Source organism: Cibotium barometz, chromosome 46 (genome assembly GCF_041138505.1).
Source record: "Cibotium barometz isolate CiBa-2024 chromosome 46, ASM4113850v1, whole genome shotgun sequence".
NCBI classification, from domain to species: Eukaryota; Viridiplantae; Streptophyta; class Polypodiopsida; order Cyatheales; family Cibotiaceae; genus Cibotium; species Cibotium barometz.
Genome location: NC_141091.1, coordinates 2,987,189 through 3,009,212, shown reverse-complemented (window position 1 = coordinate 3,009,212; position 22,024 = coordinate 2,987,189). Strand labels below are relative to the sequence as shown.

General features: G+C 38.6%; 1 protein-coding gene across 2 annotated transcripts in view; it reads left to right on the top strand.

Annotated features, from left to right (window-relative positions):
• LOC147611810 (MADS-box transcription factor 23-like) overlaps positions 1-22,024 on the top strand; it is a 48,154-nt gene that overhangs the window by 23,293 nt on the left and 2,837 nt on the right. For both annotated transcript variants that reach the window (XM_086783654.1, XM_086783652.1), the window contains exons 3-5: positions 8,270-8,331; positions 8,467-8,566; positions 8,661-8,702. In XM_086783654.1, coding sequence (XP_086639780.1) covers positions 8,270-8,331; positions 8,467-8,566; positions 8,661-8,702 — 204 coding nt within the window. The remainder of the gene's footprint in view (positions 1-8,269; positions 8,332-8,466; positions 8,567-8,660; positions 8,703-22,024) is intronic.

The window sequence follows — 22,024 nt, the reverse complement described above, 5'->3', positions numbered from 1 at the left end:
ACGCGGGACGTCCTGGCCACGATCACGTAGGTCCATGGTCATAGTTGGTGCCATTGTCTGTAGTGTAGACTCGATCTATAAAGAAAAACTAGAAAATCCTATGCAGAAAGCTCCACCTTTGGGCTCATCTTGATCTCCATTTAGGCCTTGAAATGTCAGGATAGGTGTCCAACATGAAAGTCTACCTGCTCCATATTATTAGATATGTGATAGTACTACACTATTAGGTAATATATTTATGCCATGGACACTTTTGTCCCAGTGGGTTTTTTACTATGGCCATCTAGGTGTGAACATGCACCTTAGGGCTAGCTAGCATATAAGCAACTTTATCCTTAGTTTAGGGTTGTTTTTCATTTTGTACTTTATTGTACTTTAAGCTATTACTCCAATTGAACTAGCCATCTACACTCTTTATCTCTCTTGTGTTCTCTTTAATCTGTGAACACTGAGTGAGTGAGTGTTTGTAGGTTTGCTTCCATCAAATATAATCCGGAATAGGATACATGTTTGAGTGCAACTGTCGCTAACAATTGGTTTCTTGATAGTGGTGCTTCTAAGCACATAACTTCTCAAAGAAGTTTGATGAAAAATTTGGAGAATGCGTGAAGTGGTCATACTGTCATGTGTGCCAAAAATGCCTCTTACCCAGTCGAAGGTATTGATGAGGTAGTTCTCACTACTATTAGTAGTGAGGACCTTTGTCTTGAAAGTATACTTTGTATTCCAAGAATTCACAAAAATATACTTTCTATACCCGCTCTAGCAAGAGGATGTCTTAATGTTGAAAAATACATTGTCTATGACAAATAAATTGTTTTTACTGGATTATTAACCGTAGGTGGTTTGTGCAAATTAGACATGTATCACAAGTGTGATGTTGCTTGTCTAACAAATACTTCTAATGCAATGACAGATGTCTAGTTGTGGCATGCGAGGTTTAGTCACACTTCTGTTGCATAGTCATAAGAAATGTTTCGAGATTTTTCGGGTTTTTTTTAAAGGTTTCGTCCCTCGGCTAAGAAACCGTGAGGTTTCGAAAAATCAATAATTTCATAAAGTATAAATACTTAAAGAACTTATAGTAGCCATCTAAAAGCATAGTGTAATGATGAAAAATAGTGTCTTCTCACACATCTTGGAGTGAGGCATTATGGCAAGTTTGCTTGTTTAGATGCTACAAGTGGTTCAATCAAGGACTCTTAAGAAATTGAAGAAGAGAAGGTAGAAATTGGGAAAGATTTAAGACATTGAAGGATGGTGTATGAAGAGAAGGGAAAAAGAAGAAAGGAGAAGAAGAGAAAGAAAGAAGAAGAAGAAAATGAAGGAAGGAGGAGTAGAGGTGAAAGAAGTAGTAGAAGATGGGAAAGGAAAGGAGGGAGGCCAGAGAAGAAGAGGGAAGGAAGGTGATGAGGAAGATATGGAAGAAAAACAAAAACAAAAAATCTCTAGAGCAAGAACAACCAACTATAGCAACATCGCCTTGTGAAGCCGAATACAGAGCAACATTCACTGTGACAATTGAATGTGTATGGTTGAGAAGATTGATGGAGGATCATTGCGTCCCTTCAGACATCCCTACTCTTATCTTCACTGACAATCAGAGTACAATTGCATTTGTAAAGAATCATATCTTTTATGCCAAGACCAAGCACATTGAAGTGCATTATCACTATATCATAGAGAGACTCCATGCTGGAGAGATCAATTTGATCTATTGTTATACACATGAAAATGTGGCAAATCTTTTCAGTAAAGCCTTATCATGTAAAAAGGTTTGAGGTCTCAGCAAAGCTTTGGGACTCTTTCCTTTCAAAGACTGATCTAAGCTTTGGGACTCTTTCCTTTCAAAGACTGATCTGCAATCTCTCTGTTTAGTACGTAGCCATTTTCTGTTTATCTTGGTAACAAATAGAAAGATCTTTTTCCTGAAAAAGAAAGAAAGAAAGAGGAGTCGGGTAAAATAGGTGAGGACTGGGGACACGATGGTGAAGACTATGTATGTGCGACTAATCCCGATAGGAAGATCTCATGAAAGCGGGAGACCCCATCAAGTAGTCCACGGACAAACTCCACAATGTCTGCAAACAATGGTGCGTAAGGTGATCGGCCATCTTGCAGTAAGTCCTGTGCAAAGGTGGATGTCATGTGCACGATACGGAACCCTGGCAGTGTCAGAGCAGATCCACATGAGCTGGGCCTTCTCATCGTGTCTAACAATTGTGAAGCACTGTACACAAGTCACACTCCTCAGCTTTCTTGTCCCAATCATCATCAACAGAACCCTAGATCTCAGCGGCAATGTCCTTCTGTTGCAGAAACATCTCCCTTTCGGCTAAGAACCCATCCTGAGTGGAATACTGATTTCTGAGCATGCACTGTTGATTCATCTTGGACTAATGCTGAATCTTTTGCTCTGATTTCGCAGGTAGCAACAGAAAAGTGTTGATAACGTTGAGAAATCTCTGGCGAATGGCCTGAGAGAGAGGGGAAATTGGAAAATTGGGGGAAAATGCAGGGCAATTTTTAAATTGGGGTTTTTTAAAATGCCAATTATATTATATATTGGAGTTGGGGGAAAATGCATAGAAAAAATCGCATTACGATGTTTAGGGAGAAAATTCAAAATTTGGAGAGGGAGTAATGGAGAAAGGGGGGGATTAATTGAGCTCTAATTTCTGATTTTGGTTGTTTACTGCAGAGAATTATGCAATAATTTAAGGCATTGGAATCGTTAGGAAAAGAAGAGGAAAAGAGAGATTGAAAAAAAAGGGGGGTGAGAGACCAAATCCTGCCAACTCCTCCAAGTAGAAAACAGTTTTTGTTTGGAATTTTGTGAAGATGTCCACCGCCGTTTTGAACTCGTCCAACCTTTCTCCTCCTCAGACCCATACCCCCCCCCCCCTTTTTGAAGATGTCCATTGCCTCTTGTGCATTGGGTTAGAGTAAGTGTTCTCTATCTTTCTCTCGTGTTGCATTCTACCGACGTTAACACCTCTCTCTCTCTCTCTCACTATAGATTAATGTCTATAAAAGACCCCAAGAATTACGGGACCAAAAGTAACACAATAGTATCACGGATCTACTATGCCATGGAAAACTAAAATAAAAATAAAAAGAAAACGTCTAACACTTGTATAATGCAAATGTATTCAATTGATGATCTTGCCGTGAGTAGATAACAATGATACAAGCCTCGGTTTGATCTGATGGAAATGGGAATGTCAGGCCTCTATGATGGGAACATGCCATATTGGCAGAGAATCTCATGGATCATAGTTGTTAGGTACGAATGTACGAAACGAGACGAAGGTACGAAAAAACGGTACCGATACGGGACTTTTCATTTCGGAAAAATTAGTTCGATAGTAGAGGAACGATCGACTAAAAAAAAACACTTGAAAAATAGGTATTTGTACACATTTAGAGATGCAAAGTCAAGAGAAGGTGGCAAGGTAGAAAGGCCCCATTGCCCAAACGGCCATAAAAAACAGTAAAACAAAACATGAAGAAAAAAACGAGCATAAAAAAGTCGCAAAAAAAAAACAGCCATTAAAATAAAAATAGTTTCGCATTAGTTACGCTTGCATAGTTTCGTACCGTACCATTTTTTATGTATCTCATGAGCAGGACTAGTTTTGCAAACAACTATGTCATGGATCAACCTGAGAGAGAGAGAGAGAGAGAGAGAGAGAGAGAGAGAGACGCCCTCTCTCCCAATCAGGCCATTGTGCTAAATTTGAGTTTGCATGCAGACAAGTCAAGCAACATAATTCTAAATGCATTACATTTCTTTTAAATTTATTATATTTTGAGCATGCAATAGTCGAACTTTGCTTTAAAAAAAAAAGCGTTAATATATTCCATGTTATTTTATTGCAGATATAAGAAAATGCTTTTGGTGTTTTACTTAGGGTCCACCTCTTGTGTGCGAGTTTTCATATATACTCTTGGAATAATGAAGTTTGAAATACATAATACTGAGATCTTTTGCAAATGAGAGTGTTCCATGGTAGGTGCATGGTTAGCTCACAAAAGTATTGGTGTTAATAAGTGTGTTTGTACTTCCAAACCTCCTACAATTTAGGATTGATAATTCACCACAGGAAGTCCCTATGTAAAGTCAGAGGCATCTGGGGTTTGAGAAATCAATGATCATGTACAATGGACCAAATTTCTCGAAGAAAAGGGAGTGGGGTCTCCCTATGATCTCATAGTATGCTGGGCACCTATAGAACAATCTAAAGATCTTGAGTGCCTTGCAAGTAGCGAAAAATACATTAAACTGCCTACCAATGCTTAGTGCTAGGGCTTTGAAAGTTGTGACACACCATACTGGATGTTTGGCCTGTGAGTTGCACAAATAGATGAGGTATCCTACAACTTAATCATAAGTGGTTACTTTGAATGATTCACGAGTATCCTGCAGACTAAGTTTTACACCAGGTTCCATTGATGTAGAAATCGGTGCGTCACTATTTATGTTGAACTTCTTAAGCAGTGCCTTGATGTACAAATAGTAGTGCAAAAGACCAAGATCTTACACCTCAAAAGTTGAGGCAAGGTCAGCTGTGAAAGCTCTAATGAAATCCTCATTTGGTGCCGATCACTAGCATGTCATCTACATAGAGAATGACAATACTTGTCCTTTTTCATATAAAAGATGCTTCCTTGTCTCAAATGGAAACCACCAAATAAGTTGCTGTAGAGCCGAGTGTGTGAGCTCTTTGCACACAAGGTGCTTCACACAGTAATTGAAAACTTCAAACAAAATTTGAATGACACCTCCTGAGCTCCACTTTATAGAAAACTAATATCTGTAGGACAGCAACAAGCTATGGAAAGCTTATAAAGTTGTGAATCATTGGTAGCTTTAAAGCTACAAACACTCACTTACTCAATGTTCATAGATTAAAGAGAACATAAGGGAGAGAGAGAGAAAGCATAGAAGGCTAGTTCACTTGGAGCGATAACTCAAGGTACAATGAAGTGCAAAAATGATGAACAACTCTAAACCAAGGATGAAGTTACTTATAATACTAGCTAACCCTAAGGTGCCCGTTCACACCTAGATGGCCATGGGAAAAAACCAAGTGGAATAAAAGTGCCTGTACCATAAGTACACGACCTCACTGTGTAGTACTACCAAATATCCAACACCCGTAAGAAATGCTCTTTGTAAGACTAGAGCTTTGGGAAAAGCTTGATGTGTGTGTGTGTGTGTGTGTGTGTGTGTGTGTGTGAGAGAGAGAGAGAGAGAGAGAGAGAGAGAGAGAGAGATTATTAATGTCTATGAAAGACTCAAAGGGCCTATGAGACAAAAAAGCTGGATGTCAAGGCAATGTGAGATTAGCTGTTGTCCTCGAAAGGATAGATAGGGTCAATGTACTATAGAGATCCTTTGTGTATAACAATAAAATAAGTTTTAGAAGAGCCCCACGTGTTGAGGTGTGCAGAATGTGTTGTCCTATTGAGAGAGAGAGAGAGAGAGAGAGAGAGAGAGAGAAAGATATATTAACGTCTACGAGAGGCCAAAGTCGGCCTATGAGACAAAAAATAATACAACTGTGTTCTTCCGGTCATCGGAAGAAAAGAAACAAAAGAAAAAGTGTGCATGTGTCTGGATACAACTGTGAATCATCATGGATCGGTGGAGCCCATATACAGGGGATGTGGATGGAGTGCTAAGGCAAGATGCATCTCTATATGCTGAAGGGGTAGTACAAGCATGCTATGCAGATCTATGTCTAACTCCATCCATAGCCATAAGAGGGATATAAGATATCATACATCGCCGATGCTGAGAGAGAGAGAGAGAGAGAGAGAGAGAGAGAGAGAGAGAGAGAGAGAGAGATTTTATTAACATCTTCCAAAAAACCGAACTCGGTCTATGAGACAAATCGGTGTATCTGTATGGGGTATCCTCTGTCATCCCAACAAAATGAAAAAGTACTGAACTCAAAAGCTGAATCTGGGTGTGCAATAAGTACAATGAGTGAGGGAGGGGATGGAGCCCTACTACTAGGAGAATGCAAAGCTATATGCATGGAGTATACAATCATGATATGCAACCTAGCTAGCTCCATCCTGTACCATACTGGGGGTATAAAATGGTATACATCAATGAAGGGGTGTCCACAGCTCCCTGAAGAACATGCCTGGGTCTGCTCTGAAGCGAGCCAGTCGCTCCGCACCCTCTCTGTGAAACTGAGCTCTGATCTCTGTCATCTCTCTCTAGTATAGGCGTGGTGTCTGAAAGCCAGGTGTCCTCTGTCTCCTGCGGGCTATGAGTGTCTCTGCTCTCTGGAGAGTAATTCCCTGCCGTGTAGGGGCTGGGAGTGGGATGGATCTCTGAAAAAATGTAGTAATCTGTGTCTGTCGCCCCCACTCTAGAGCTGTCTGAGCCTGTAATGATGTCTCTCTGTGACGCTGTATGTCTAGAATGAATCTCCCCAGTATGCGCTGGTCTGCTGCCTCAAGATCTGGCGTAGGGAATGTGGCCCACTAGCAATTTTATCTAAATAAAATTGCTAGTGGGCCTTGTTACATAAAATGACTATGTGCACATTTACACCTATACATTAATCTTGTGCCCATTTGCATATTCCATTAAATTGAATCTTGCACAAATTAAATTAAATATATTTTTGTAAGATCATTAATTTATAAAAAATATGATAAAATATATACCTATAACAACCTATGTAATGAACATGTGCCAAAAATTGGCTAACTATGCTATGAACATGTGTAAAAAACTAGCTACCTATGCTATGAACATGTGTCAAAAAGTAGCTACAATAGCTTCATGAAAATACTGAAATTTTTTAAAAAACTAGCTACCTATGCTATGGTCATGTGTCAAGAGTAGTACAAGTAGCTATGATGTTAACACGAGTTGCAAGTGTGTATACTAGGACGTGAAAGGGGAGATGCATGTCTCATCTAATAATAGAACTCTCATTCTCCATAAGAGATAGAGTTGTGATGATGTCCAGCTTCTGTGGTGAGGCCTCTCCATGTCTTAAATCCACGTTGGATGGGTGGAAGATTGAGATCCCTAGGGATGGGAGCATTTGGCTCTCAGCGTCTCCAAGGCTATAATGATATCCACCTCTTGTGGTGGTGAGGTCCGTCCATGTCTTTGAAATGTTGTAAATCACATCCCCATGAGGGCTGTGAGATGATGTCCACCTCCTGTGTCTCGCGAGGTCTCTCCATGCCTTTGAAATGTGTAATCCACAATAGACAGGTGATGGGTAGAAGGTTGAGATCCCTGGGATGGGAGCATTTGGCTCCATGGGGATCATGGTAGGATTTGACTCCCACCATCCCCACAGTTGTGATGATGTCAATGCACTATGGTGAGGCCTCTCCATGTCTTTAAAATATGTCCTGAATCACAACCCCCATGGTTGTGATGTCCATCTTCTAACGAGGCCTCTTCACAATAGACAGATGAAAGATCGAGATCCCTAGGGATGGGAGCATTTTATTCTCTGCTTTCTCTCTCTCTCTCTCTCTCTCTCTCTCTCTCTCTCGTGACTCCATAGCTAAAGGGACTTGTGCTCTACGTAAATGCAGAGAGAGAGAGAGAGAGAGAGAGAGAGAGAGAGAGAGAGAGAGAGAGAGAGAAGGAAACACTAAGTTTTTTTATTATATATATATTATCATGTGTATAATATATGTTCATCATTTTCAAGTATATTCTTTATCTTTGTTTATATCATCATCAAACACTATAACTTTTTAAAATTCCAACAATGGTCCTAGGAACATTCTCTACTCTCGTGGATCAACTGTTGGTGAATTTTAGAATGGTCTTAGGACCAATCTCTACATATGCATGCATAAAACATCAACATTGTGAATGGTAGAATGGCGTTAGGGCCATTCTTGTAAGCACAATGTGCTATAGAATGGCCCTAGGGCCATCCTACGTGTACAATGTGCTTGAAAGAATGGACCTAGGGCCATTTAACCATCCATGATATGCTTTAGAATGGCCCTTGGGCCATTCCTAATCACATTGTGGATGGTATAATGGCCCTAGTGCCATTCTCCACCCTCTTGTGTCAACATTTGGTGAATTCTAGAATGGTCCTAAGGCCATTCTCTACATGTGCATGCAGAAACGATCAACAAAGATTTTTCTCACAAATGAATAATTTGCATTTTATAACAACACACCTAATGTTTTTAATCATTTTTATTTTTGGTTGAGTACTGATCTTCTACTTGTGTTTGTATATATTAATACTTGTGATAGTATTGGAAGCGTGAAGCTCTTTTGTTGAAGAAACAAATTGACTATTTACAAATGCAACAAAGGTAGGAAAATAGCTCGAGATATAATTGATATTTAGCACATGCTTTGTACCTTAATATTTGAACTTTGAATAATATAAGGCTTCATGCATTTGCATATATAAATTTTCCTCATTACATTTTCTTTTGTTTATACAGCATTTTGATAGGTGAAAATCTCACATCTTTACATCTCAAAGACCTTGAGATGCTCGAATCAAAGCTTCAAGTTACAATTGGTAACATAAAGGAGAGAAAAGTGAGTATGTTTAAATTTACGGTGTATTGTAATTTATATTATAAGGTTATTGATGTGCTAAAATTTACACTCTCTTATGTTTTGTACTATTTAGATGCAAATTTTTCAAATTCAAGCTCAAGAGATGTGTAAGAAGGTATTTCCTTGAACCTTATTATAATACATGTTGACTTGATTTGTGCCTTTCAACAATATGTCAATATTTTGATGTTTTACAGAGACACCATTAATTAATATATCAATACTTTGATGTTTTATAGAGACACCATTAATTAACACAAGTACATAGAGAAAAAAACTATACTTTTGATAATATGTCAATATTTTGATGTTTTACAGAGACACCATTAATTAACACAAGTACATAGAGAAAAAACTATACTTTTGTTGGATCCTAGCAATGAGACACTTTCTCCTAGCTTGAGTGAAATCATTCCTTTGATCTATTGTTGATAACACTATAAACAATAGTGTTCACTATCTAAATCATCCACCTCACTACCCCAATATAAACAACAGTATTTACTCATAAAGTATAAAAAATAGTATTCATTACCTCAATCTAAAAGAAATTAATAACACCTCCACCATAGAACATTATCGTAGTCCAAAAGCAATTACCAATACTTTTTATTAACATGTTCCTTGCCATTTGACAATTTGCATGGTTTTTACTCTCAACTTCAATTCATTGTAGACTATAGGCCATAGAAAGTGAGGAATTTATTACACTTGAAAAATGAGCATCAGAATTACAAATTAAGCTCTCAAAGAGCATTTATCAAGGCATATGAATGAATCACACCCAAGGAGCATTTATCAAGGCATATAAATGAATCACATCCAAAGAGCAAGCAACATAATGCTAAAACATGAAAAGAGAACTTAATCTAGGTATTAATCACTTTAATTAAGCTTTAGAAAACATAAGATAAGCATAGAAATGATCTTGACATAAGTATTCCGTAAGGTTCTCACTAAGTTCTCATTAGCACAAAGCTCTACACAAAAATGTATATGGGAAAGTGAATAATATATATGGATCACTCAGAGCATCTTGAGTCACCAAGAATCCCTAAATTTTTTCCTAACTTTGAGCCATCACACCCTACATAAAAGTGTGGACTCTTATACAAATTAAGGAGTTTTTTTCTATTAAAAAAGCTTTAACCTTGGATTTTAATGATTATCACAAGCTTTCACAAATATGTAAATTAACGAGATTTTTGCTAAGTTGGTTATTAAAAAGGATTTAAACCAAGGATTACTTTTGTATCACAAGCTTTTACAATGATGCTTAGTCACACATTAACACTCACTTGATCAAGCATTAACCCCATATGATGCACTAACCAAGTACTCACACTTTAGGAGTTCTTTATAAAGTTAACTACATTATAAAAGCCACGAAATCTATATCCCACTCGGGTTCACATAGAGAGCTTATTTGTGCTCGTCACTCTTAACTTATCTCGTGGGGCTTAACTAGATTAATCAAGCTCAAGCATAGCACTAGAGCCCAACTTTCGGAAAGAGCTCATCACGTGAGACATCTTATGTAGACTTTACACTCTACCAAGTATGATGCATGCATTGATGGCAATTTGGACAAACTCTGGAGACGAAGGATGTCTTGCTTACAAGAATGCTTGAATACAATGAACTCGATCATAAATAACGATGCTAAACTAGTCTAGGTATAGTGCGCAAGGTCGGCATAGCCATGTAGGCCAACCCACGACTTGGTAAAAAATGATATAGTCAGTTGGTCAAAAATGACCAACTGACTATATCACTTGACTAGGACCATATTACACTACAACATAATCACATAGAGACTTTGTATAGCTCCCACAACCATTTGAGATCATTTGGACTCTCAAGTAGGTCCCCATGCATTGCAACCCAAGAACACACTGTCCTTGTTCATTATCTAGTGCTCACAAATGTGGTCTGATCGTCTGCACAAGCACACGAGTGGGCGGGTAGCCTTCAGTTTGCAAAAAGCAATAATATTGTTTACTCTCCACTTCTTTCTACTTTGTATTGTGAAGATTATACTTTTTCTATTGTGTTTTCTTATAGACTACTCATGAATAAGTAACTTGACGTGCACATGTTTGATTACAAGGCGTTTATAAGTGTTTGGTCTTTTTAATTAGGTTCCTCATGTTGTAACCTAAATATACAAGATTTGGAAACATTTGAAGAGTGCTTACAACATATGAATGACAAAATTAAAATATATTTCACACACTCTTTACAAGTGTGTATAGACATTGTCGATGAAGAACCATGTTAACACACTCTTCTTCTTGACGGCGATCATGTCCTTAGATCGATAGAGGTGTGTCACTTTGTTAGAGCTCTCTCTCCTTTTTTTGTTTTTTTACAAGTGGTATGTACATGTTGACTTCTTATGTCATTTTGTAGCTCATGTGACTTGTAGCAAAGGTGAAACACATGAGGATTTTTTAATAAGATGGGTTCTTGTGGTTATTGATTATTGAGCATCCTACAATGAAGTAGTGATGGTAAGTAAATTAAAGAGGTTAGCACAACAAAGGCTTTGGTGGATTGTATCATATATTATGCTACATGATACTCATTTTGATGCACATGGGGTTAATTTGAGAAAAGAGGATTGTTAAGGTTGAGGTGAAGGTGTTTACAAAAGGTATATTGGCTAACACAAGATGATGTGTTAAAGAGTTGGTTGGCATGGTAGACATTATAACCTCCTTGTCAGTCGATTGGGAGGTTGGTTGCAATGATGGAAGCCATGATGTAGTTAGGATCGTGGGTGGTTGACTCTTTTGTTGATGGATATGTTATGTGAGAGATCATTGGGTAGATTTTTGGGCTTACCTTCAAGTGGTTTAGACTACTTCTCAACTCAATATTGAAGCTTTGACCTCCAACTCTTGTTCTTTTTTCTTTCTCTAATTTCTTTGTTTCCTCTCGCACTTTGCTTTCTTGTAGTAAAAGCCAGACATGGAGTTGATTTGACCACCTAAATGATTTAGCAAGTATCTACGCTTTGAGGTTGACATAACCTTGGCTCTCTAATGGTGGTGGGAGTTGCTAGTCATGAAGAAGCTTGAGAGCCTACCTATGATGGTCTTTGTTGAAGTTTTTCTAAGCCATTGGCTTTGATGAACTAGTTGACTCTTAGGAGATTGTCGATAGTTGGCTTGATGATGATGCTATGGAAAAAGTTGAAGTGTTTTCCTCATCTAAGAGTTGTTCTTGTGGTGTTGCATCTTTTTTATTTTATTAAAGAGAGGCACTTTGCTTTAAGGAGTAGAGGGTAGATCTATTGCTCTTTTCTTTCATATCACAAGTAGGTTTTGGTGTCTTTCCCAATTGGGAGGAGAGGTTTTTATGGTCTACTTGTAGCTTCTTTGGTGTTACTCCATTTGATGAAGCCTTGAGCTATAAAGAGATTCTTGGGCAAGTATTATTAGTGGTTCTTTGTTGGTCAGGTTTCTTGGCGCATTGGTAGCTCTTTGACTTCTTGAGGGTACAAGTTTGTATGCCTTGAAAGCCACAACTAGGGATTGTCTTCGTAGAAACTTTGAGCTTTAAGCAAATGTTGAGTACACAACGATATCATCTTTATCAAGTCTGAGGTTACCTAATCTCAGGCTTGGGTGGCCTTTGTTGGTTTTGTTGAAATATTGATTTGGGAAGAGTGCATGTTGCGTTCTTGGGCAACCAAAGAAGAGCATTACCCTTGTAAAACCCATGTGCTTAAGCAACCTATTAGATACATGCCATTGTTGAATGGTTGGATTGTTTCTTGGGTTCCACCCTCTTGATTTAGTTTGATTTGGGAAGAGTGCATGTTGCGTTCTTGGGCAACCAAAGAAGAGCATTACCCTTGTAAAACCCATGTGCTGAAGCAACCTATTAGAGACATGCCATTGTTGAATGGTTGGATTGTTTCTTGGGTTACACCCTCTTGATTTAGTTTTACCCTTCTTTGAGGGTCTTTTGGGTATCCAAAATTCAGTGTAGCTGTTAAAGAAGCCTTGGGGAGTAGTAGATTTCTTAGCACCCACCATTAATTTTATTGGTTATGGTAGGGAAATGGGGTGCTATGGAGTGTGAGAAAGAAGCTCAATGCCAACCACACATAGAAGCTAGAAATGACCTTAGGCTGTTACTCTACCATATTAGAGAAGGCTCTTACACTACACCTACTCAAGGTGTGGAAGATGAGAGGATCTAGACTCCACAAAGAATGCTCAAATCCACCCACGAAACTCCACTCTTGCCTCACACAAAAGATGAAGCTTCATGGATGATACCAACTTGAAAAATGAGCGTTTAGCTTGCACACTAAGCACACTCAATGAGGAAGCAATATAATGCTAAACGTAGAGAGAGAACTTAACATAAGTAGTAATCACTCTAATCAAGCATAAGAAAACACTTCTGAGACAAGCTTAAAAATGAGCTTCAAAAGTATTTCATCAAGCTTCTCACTAAGTTCTCACTAGCATAAGCTCTACACAAATGTGTGTGTGGGGTGAATATAATCTAAGGGCTCACTTAAAGCATTTTGAGTCACCAAGAATCCCTAAAGTTTCTCCTAACTTGGAGCCACCTCCTATATCCATGAACCAAGGAGATTTCACGTAAGTTATTACCCAATTATCTTTGAGTGTTATAAAGGCTTTTAACCTAGACTTTAAGGATTACTCTCTTATCCACAAGCATTCATAAATATGCTTGAGCACACATACCTATAATATTAACAATTATATACATTATTTATCCTCCTCCTATTTTAAATATCTTGACCTTTTGCTCTTTCTTAGTTTTAACCATAGCTAGGGATTATTTAATGGTAGTCTTATAACTAAAAAACCATAAACCAAGGAGAAACTACTAGTTATCTTTGATTGTTTCAAAGGCTTTTAGCCTTAGACTTTAAGGATTACTATCTTATCACAAGCCTTCATAAAGACGCTCGATCACACATACCTATAATATCAATACGTATACATTATTTATCCTCCTCCTCCTATTCTAAATAACTTGACCTTTTGTTCTATCTTAGTTTTAACGTTATTTAATGGGAGTCTTATTAAACAATCATTTTATGACTTTTAGATTCTTTTGTAAAACATTTATCCTTCTTTAACTACAAATTTTTTTAAAAATTCTTCTAGGGATATTCTCTTAACATTTGTTCTAAGGATATATATTCTTATCATGTCTTCTAAGGATATACTCTTAACATAAGATAGTAGTTTCTTTTTTTAAAAATTTTTCTAGGGATATACTCTTAACATGAGATAGCATGATATAATTGTTTTCCAATATGTGTAGTTATCAATGGCATGAAGCTTCCATTAATTAAAGACAACATTTTTAAAACTTCTGATCGAAAGAAAGACTATCATAGTATTTGCTAAATACTTTTTTTCCCTAACCTCCCACCATGTAGATGCATGCTAACCAAGCACACACAAGTTAATTGCTCATTGTTTTATGTTTATTATTACTTTCACTTCTTCGAAATGTATGAATTAAGTATAAGACATTTTTCTAGTCGAAGCCACTTTTTTGGTGATTATAAAACTAGTGTTAAATGTTTCAAAATCACAAAATTTCTCCTTAAGAAGTGCACCCTAAACTAAGGAAGTAACAAAATTCTATTAGTGAAAATTTTGCCTATCAAATCAAAGCTAGTTATGATTTTGTCCATTGCACAGATGATGTTGTACTCGTGAGTATCTTGAACATATATAAAGGCATATATTTCATCAAACCACGATTATAAGTTAATATTTGAGCTACTTTTTTGTATAAAACTCTTTATGGTATAAAGACAATTTAATTAATATTGCATTGTCGGACTTAATATTGCAATGGCTATTAAAGTGCCTTTTTTCGCATTGACATGATCCTTTATAAAATCTTGTTAGATGTTCCTTTTATAAAAGTAAAAACACTCAGTATTGCGCTTTTTATTAGAGTAATTACTTGATCATTTTTTCTTCTTTTCATTCGTGTTTATCTTTCCATTTTGTGTCTGTTTTGTCTTCATAAAATACCAAATACTATCGGAGCAATTACTTGATCATTATCTCTTCTGTTCATTTTGACATGCACTGCCTTAATCATCCATCGCCGTAATCTTGGTACAACTAAGTTTCCATCTAGTTCTCATGTTTCATTCTATTATGTTTAAAATACAAGGGATGCCATAATGTATCTCCCAGCATGGTCTCATGGGCTGTTTTGGCCCTTTGCAAATGTTACTAAGCCTCTCTCTCTTTCTATCTCTCTCTCTCTCTCTCTCTCTTAACTGCACACTTGAATGTCATGTACATGTTCCAGATGCTTGAAGAACCAAATTGGTTGCTAAAAGCCAAAAGCAACTTCTTGGGTTACAACATGGAGTCGAAGGGATATTGGCTCTATGACCCTCAAGCAAAGAAGATCATAGTGAGTTGTGATGTGGTATTCTAAGAACAACCACATAGGATGGAGGATCTTCCTTGTTCTTCATCATGCAACAAGGAAATCACCAATACAACACAACCTCCACATGCATCATGGGCTTCCGAGGCTACACCACACCGGGAGGGGGGGCAACTGAAGCAAATATGGTATCATAGGGTCCTTTTTAATAATAAATATAAAGGAGGGGTGGTAGGTGGGGAGCTTCTGAGGGTCACAGATGGCAAGGAGGCAGCTTGGGGTTTTCTTCTTCTCCTTCTTGTCTTTTTTGTTTTTTTTAAAATATTAACCTTTTCTTTTTGTATTTTTAAAAAGCAAGGGGTTTATATTTCAAAAAATAAAAAACAAGGGGTTTTCTAATATATTAGAAAAAAACAAAGAAAAAGAGACCATATATATATTTCCAAGGGGGGAGAGAAGGTGTGAATTTTTTTAAAAAAAGGGAGGGGAAGGGGGGTCGTTCTTAGGCAAAAAAAAAGAGGGGTAGCTTTGTGTGCACACAAGTGGATATGTAATGGGCAAGGTGTGTACATGTGCATGTGCACATACACAGGGTGGGTGTTCGAGTGAATGTGCACGCACGTGTCCGTGTGCATGGTGTGAAAATGTGTGGGCACATGCATGTGTAAATGTGAAAATGTATGGATGCACGTGTGTGTACACATGTAAATATGTTGATGTGTGTGTACGGGTACTGTACAAGTGTGTGTGAGCTGCATGCATGTGAATGTAAGTGCATGTGCACACGTTGATGTGTGTGTACAGGTACTGTACAAGTGTGTGTGAGCTGCATGCATGTGAATGTAAGTGCATGTGCGTGTGCACATGCACAAAGGCACATTTGTGTGACAGTGTATGCATGCACGAGTGCATGTAACAATTGTGCGAATGAGAATGCGTGAATGTGTACGTGCATGTGCAAGCGGGGTGTGCACGTGCCAAATGCAAGTGAATATACATGCATGTGCCCAAATACAAGTGAATATACATGCAAGTGCAGGTTTGGTGTGCAAGAGAATGAATGCAAGTGAATGTGTGCATGTGCAAGTGTGGTGCATGTGCATAAAAGTGGGTGTGCATGCATGATGTGTAAGAGTGGGAGCACGTACATGTGCATGGGTTGTTTGTGTGCATGCACATGATTTTGTGTGTGCACGTGCATATGCGATTGTGTGCGCATGAGGCAAAGAAGGGTTGTGTGCACATGCATGTGAATGTGCAGATGTAAATGAGTGTGTGTGAGAGAGTGTGCTGCATGTGCGAGTATGGATGTGAGTGCTTGTACATGTATTGATAGTTGTTTTTTGATGATTCTTGTTATGTTTTTTGGTTTTTTGTGTTTTTTATCATTCTTAGTGAAGGTAGTAGGTGTACACGTGAGCAGAGAGGCTATATAATGATGTAATCATATGGATACACATATTAGCATGTAAGAGAACATAACTTGCAACGTAATACAATTTACACTCACACAAATGGGATTAAATACAAATTAACGCATAGCACACACAAGAGGTGATAAGACAAAAGCCTTCTTAAAAACCTTTGAGTTGATGGATCTTCCTTTAGAGATGTGTTCTTGAGTCAGAAATTTGAATGATATATAAAAGAATGTAATAGAGATTGGATGAGGAGATTATTATTTGACGTATTAAAGGAATGAAGGAGTAAGGCCTTTATAGCCATTGGTGGTCCAATTGGCATCTATTGACCACTCTATACCCACTTGAACAAGCACTTAACTTGGGTAAGTCAGTGTTGGGACAATAAAGCGACCTTACTTTGCACTTAGCATCAAAGAAAAAAGTTTACATACTTAATGTACATAGTTATTTAAGACTAGTAATACAAGTCGATCCATTTTAAGTTTGGCGGCCTAGTGTGAAAACTAGTGACTTGTATATAAGTCATGTTTTACAATAAGTAAGGTAAAATCATTCCCTTAAAATAGTTTATGTATGAGCTCTCCTCTTCGCTCTTCTTGCATTCTTGTATGCCATTGCTTGCTTGATGGATGTATACTAGATAGGTTTGATTGTAGGTTTCCCTCTTCCATTAGCTTCCCCTTCATTCTCTACCTTTTGTGAGAGAGAACCACCACGAAAGACTATCTCTTCTTGCCTCCATCTAAGCATAGAGAGCTCTCCCTTCACTCCATTGGCAAGGAGCATTCTAGTGTGATAGCGGAGTAAGGATGCGATGGATGAGGTAGTGCACCCACATTGGGAAGGTGCAATTATAGCTCTAAGGCAAGAACCAGCGACACATACTTCAGCAAGGCTAAGGTAAGCTCTTATCTTGAACATATTCAGCACCACTATTGGGGCTTTAGCTCTGTTTTTTCATCCATTCCAAACTAATAAGATTATCTAATATTACCTAGTGTTGATTAAGATGTCACACTCCAAAAAACATATGGTTTTAGAGCTATTGGATGTGTTTGTTTGTTGCTTTTGATTCTTCTTTGAAGTTTAATTGCATTAGAGCATTTCATTTTATCTAGTGGTAGGGAAAAACCCTCGTTGTTTGGTGATTTGCATGTAGAGTGTCCTTACACCAAATCTCTCGAGCTCTCCAAGCATTCTGAATCCTGTGCCAAAACCCTCAACATAATTCCTTATGGAGACACATGTTATAAGTGCGGATTTGACCATGCTTACAAGGATTGTTTCAATAGAGTGACAATGAGGGTGACTCTATGGATGAGTATCTCACGAAGGTGAAGATCTTACAAGGATTATCCTAATAGAGTAACAATGAGGGTGACTCTATGGATGAGTATCTCACAAAAATGAGAGATCTTCAAGAACCGCTTGCAAACATTGATGAGCTTATTCCCGAGAGTTCTCTTGTCACTACCATCCTCCATGCAATCACCTCCATGGGATAAAGGCATCTGCTACGACTTCAAATGAATCATTCATACGTTGAGACTCTAACTGCATGTGCAAGTAGGGCATTCGTGTCTCGTTATGCACTTAGTAAAGCACAACAAGCGTATCCCAAGCTTGCTTTACAGTTTTACTTAGTGAATACAAGGAATAATGCTCCTTTTCATAGAAAGTGTCACCAATGTATGTGCTTGTGTGTCCCTGTTCTGCTTTGGGAGGGATGAAGGTAGATGCCACAATTACATCTAAACTAGTATCACCATTCAGAGTATATATACTATTTGTGCTAGCGATATGGGGTGTGCCTCAATGCTAATAACAACATTCCAAGGCCCTCTGGCAATCATATATGACACATCATATAGAACCACAATGGGTAGTTAGTCCCGTCAAGCTTATACTCAATAAAAAGCATCCCAAGTATATCGTTGCCTACCATTTTTCGCCTATAAATAACAAAATCTAACACAAAATGCAAATATTCTAACTATTTAGCAAGTATTTACAACTGACATGGAAGCTTGCAAAGCGTATGAAAAATTGCAAAGTGTAGTGTAGAAATGTTACTAGCAGGAGTGGAGAAATTGATGACAATTGCAGTTGAAGTTGTTGATATAGTGAGCTCGAAGGTGTGATGTCAAACACGATTACGGCTCTATCTACACACTACAATGTAGCAAACCCAAAATTGAACAAAGATAGCTTGAATTGACACTTCCTCAGGATGTCTGTGGAAACCTTACATAGTTCACATCACGCTATAGGATATACCTCTATCTAAGACGATAGCTCAATTTGAGATAATCAAAAGAGCAACTCGAGGAGAAGATAATAAGGGGGTGAGGACCAAATGAACCTGCTTTGATACCAATTTTTGGAGCAGAGATAAAGATAGCAACACACATACATGCAACAAGCAAGTAGAGAAGGAGAGAAGAACAACACTTAAAGTAGATTGATGAGAATGAGAAAAGTACAAATGAAATGATAAGGTCACTTACACACACTCATAAGAGTGTGTACACATGCTCGAGGAAAAAAACCTCCTAAGGAGGAAAAATATTCCTTAATCCATTATTAGCATATGTCCACACATCACTACCATATAAATGGCTATAGAGGAATCTATTCACATTCTCGCAACTATGGATACTCTTTTATAGAAGCTTGGAACAAAGTTTGCACGATTGGAAGGTGTCGAAATCACATCCCTAGTTGTGCTCGATGCATTTGAAACAAATTCAACAGTGAAACTGGCTCGCTTGGAGTTCCCCCAAAAAGGCCATCTAGTTGCGGGTTGACACCGAGGCTAGCCACAACGTTTTGTCTTAGGAGACATGGAACTCATTAGGTCACCCATCCCTTTGCACCATTCGCTACCATTACTATGGAAAATAATTCCCAATCCATGATCGTCGATTGCTTTGAAGCTAAATTTTATACTAAAATTAACAGGCATCTTGTAAGATTTGTGTGACCCTTGTAGGTATAGTAAAAGAGAGTATCATCCTTAAAAGAAAACAAATCGCAACTATGGATTGCATTGTCAGCAAGCGAAGAAGTAATTTGATGCTCAAGCTTTCCTATGGAATGGTTACCATACCCTTGGTGGATGAGGACACCCCAAACCTATTAACATCCTAGCCTCATCCTCCACTTATAGACCACCATCTCAAGTAACCTCTAACACTCCTCGACACTCTTGCCTCACCGCATCGGCCATCCCTTCCAACTCTATGGGAGAACCAAAACCTCACTGTGACAGAGATGAAGACCACCCCTTAACCTCAACAACCCTTTAGGAAGATCACAAAGAAGGAATGGGTAGAGAACACTAGCTAGCTTCGGAAACTACGATGCCCATGCGAAGACTTGGTGGCTACCATTTAGTCCAAAGCCCAACCTTAAGCCAATATCTACCAAATGGGAGCCCCGTGCAACAATGTTTTAACTAAATCTTGAGTCTTGTTGGAACCCGATCAACCTCTGCTATAAATCCAAAGCTTCTATGAAGGAAACCCATCAGTTTGGGTCCCAAGAACCTCACCGTCTGCACAAACCCTAAAGCCCAAGAGATCTAAGCAATGACTCGGACCCGAGTTTGAGCTCAATAACCAACATTCCGTTGGGTCCCAACTAGGCTATTAGAAGCACAAGGCTTTTATGAAGGAAACCCCTATATTTGGGTTCCAAAGTCAAGAAAACCTAAACAAAAAGCCTCTGGAACTATGCCATCAAACGCCAGACCAAAGATGCAATGAATGCCAAAGCTATGCCTCTGAAGCTTAAGCACAATGGAAACTCCAAAGCTTAAGCAAGAATGGAGAGTAGTGGCTTTCACCTCAAGCCATGTTTTAGCACCACCTTTAGAGAAATCAGAAGTCTTATCCATGGAATCTAAGCAAGCAACACCATGCCCATGTGTAGTGGCCCTACATATCCCAGTTCCCATCAAAGAAGAGCTAACCATGGTGCCAAACCCCAAACAAAACCGCACACACACTCTCGTGACAATGCCGGGCAACCCCAAGGCTCAAAAAGATGACCACGACCCTACAACACCCATTTACCATGTGGCAACACCAACCCACAAATTGGAACTGCTTTGCCCTCACCTGTTTAGTGCATGCACAATAAAACCCAAGAACCCTAAGCCTATGTGTATACTTTTTAAGAACTCTAATTATCTTCTTTAGTCTCAATTATGGTGTCATTGCTTAAACCAGGTCATTCATCATCATTAGAATTGATTTTCATGTTTCTAGAGATTGTTGTATTAGTGCACAGGGGCACCCCAATGACTGGTGTAGCTGGGAGGGACCCATGGGCCCACAGGTCGGCTTTGATGGATTGCTCTCTATTTCATACTTGCACATTGTCTTTTTCGCCAATCATACATCTAGAAAAGAACATGAAAGCTCGAAGTGACCTCAAGTCTTGGCATCACAAAAAAAAAAGGGTTTGTGAAGTGTAGTTTAGTAATGCTTGACCTTAGCTTCTTTTGCAAGCCTATCAAATCATCTATAGACTTTTATTAAGGTCCCACGATACTTAGAGTGTCTAGAGATGATATTGAAACCTAAAACTCCATCAAGTATGTTGGAACCCTGGAAATGTTTCTATAGCAAACTGATAATTTAGCATTTAGATTGCTATTTTTGTAGATTGGTTTGATTGTTTAGCTCATGTTGAAATTGAGTTTACCAAAGCATGTGTAATACCCACTTTTAATACCCACTAAGTAGGTATTCATTAATCCCCATAAGGCTTTCCCCCCCTAAGGTTGCAAGCATCTCCTATGTTTGCTCCTACGAAGCTAGCATGTGCTATAGGGCTACATCATCCCTACTCTTCTCTACTACAATATATCCAAAGTGGCTAAATCATGGAAAAAACGAAAAGGAAAAGCAACGGTGTGAATGTCAATGATACGGTATTATAATATGATGGGGTTCAAAGTGTGGAGCTACATATGGGTCCCAAACGTTTTTTTGCATTAATTAATTAGTTGGGAGCAGGGGAGGTATGGTGAACCTTAGTGATGATGGGTAGTGGGTCGAATCGGGAAAAAAAAAATCGAGCCTAAGACTTGCCTAGAAGGTGGTTGGTGAGCATTTGCGAAGGCTCATCTTCAGGATTCTTCCATGGAGGCGATAAAAAGGGATGCATGAGGCTTTTGAACTCGGGGGCAAGAGCCCTCCGACGGAGAGAGAGAGAGAGAGGGGGGGGGATTGACCGTTTGTGAAGGAAAAAAAATTGATTAAAAAAACCACTCATTTTCATCGGCATATGCATATATGCTAAGGTTGATTGTAAGGTGGTAACCTTAGGATATGTGTTAATTAATAAGGCGATTAATTAATATGAGGGCTGGCCTGAAACATGTGAATATATTATATATATATATACGATGGGAATCTGCATATGAAGGGGCAATCCTGCATCTCAACAGTTGGTGGTCCCGTGCGTCTAACTCGCTGCACCGGGGTCGCGCTGTCCAAGGAAGATCTCTCTCGATCGCCGACGGGGCCTCCATCTTGGCTCGGGGGAGAGAAGGTCGTGATGGGGGGCTTTGAGGAATCTAGGGTCT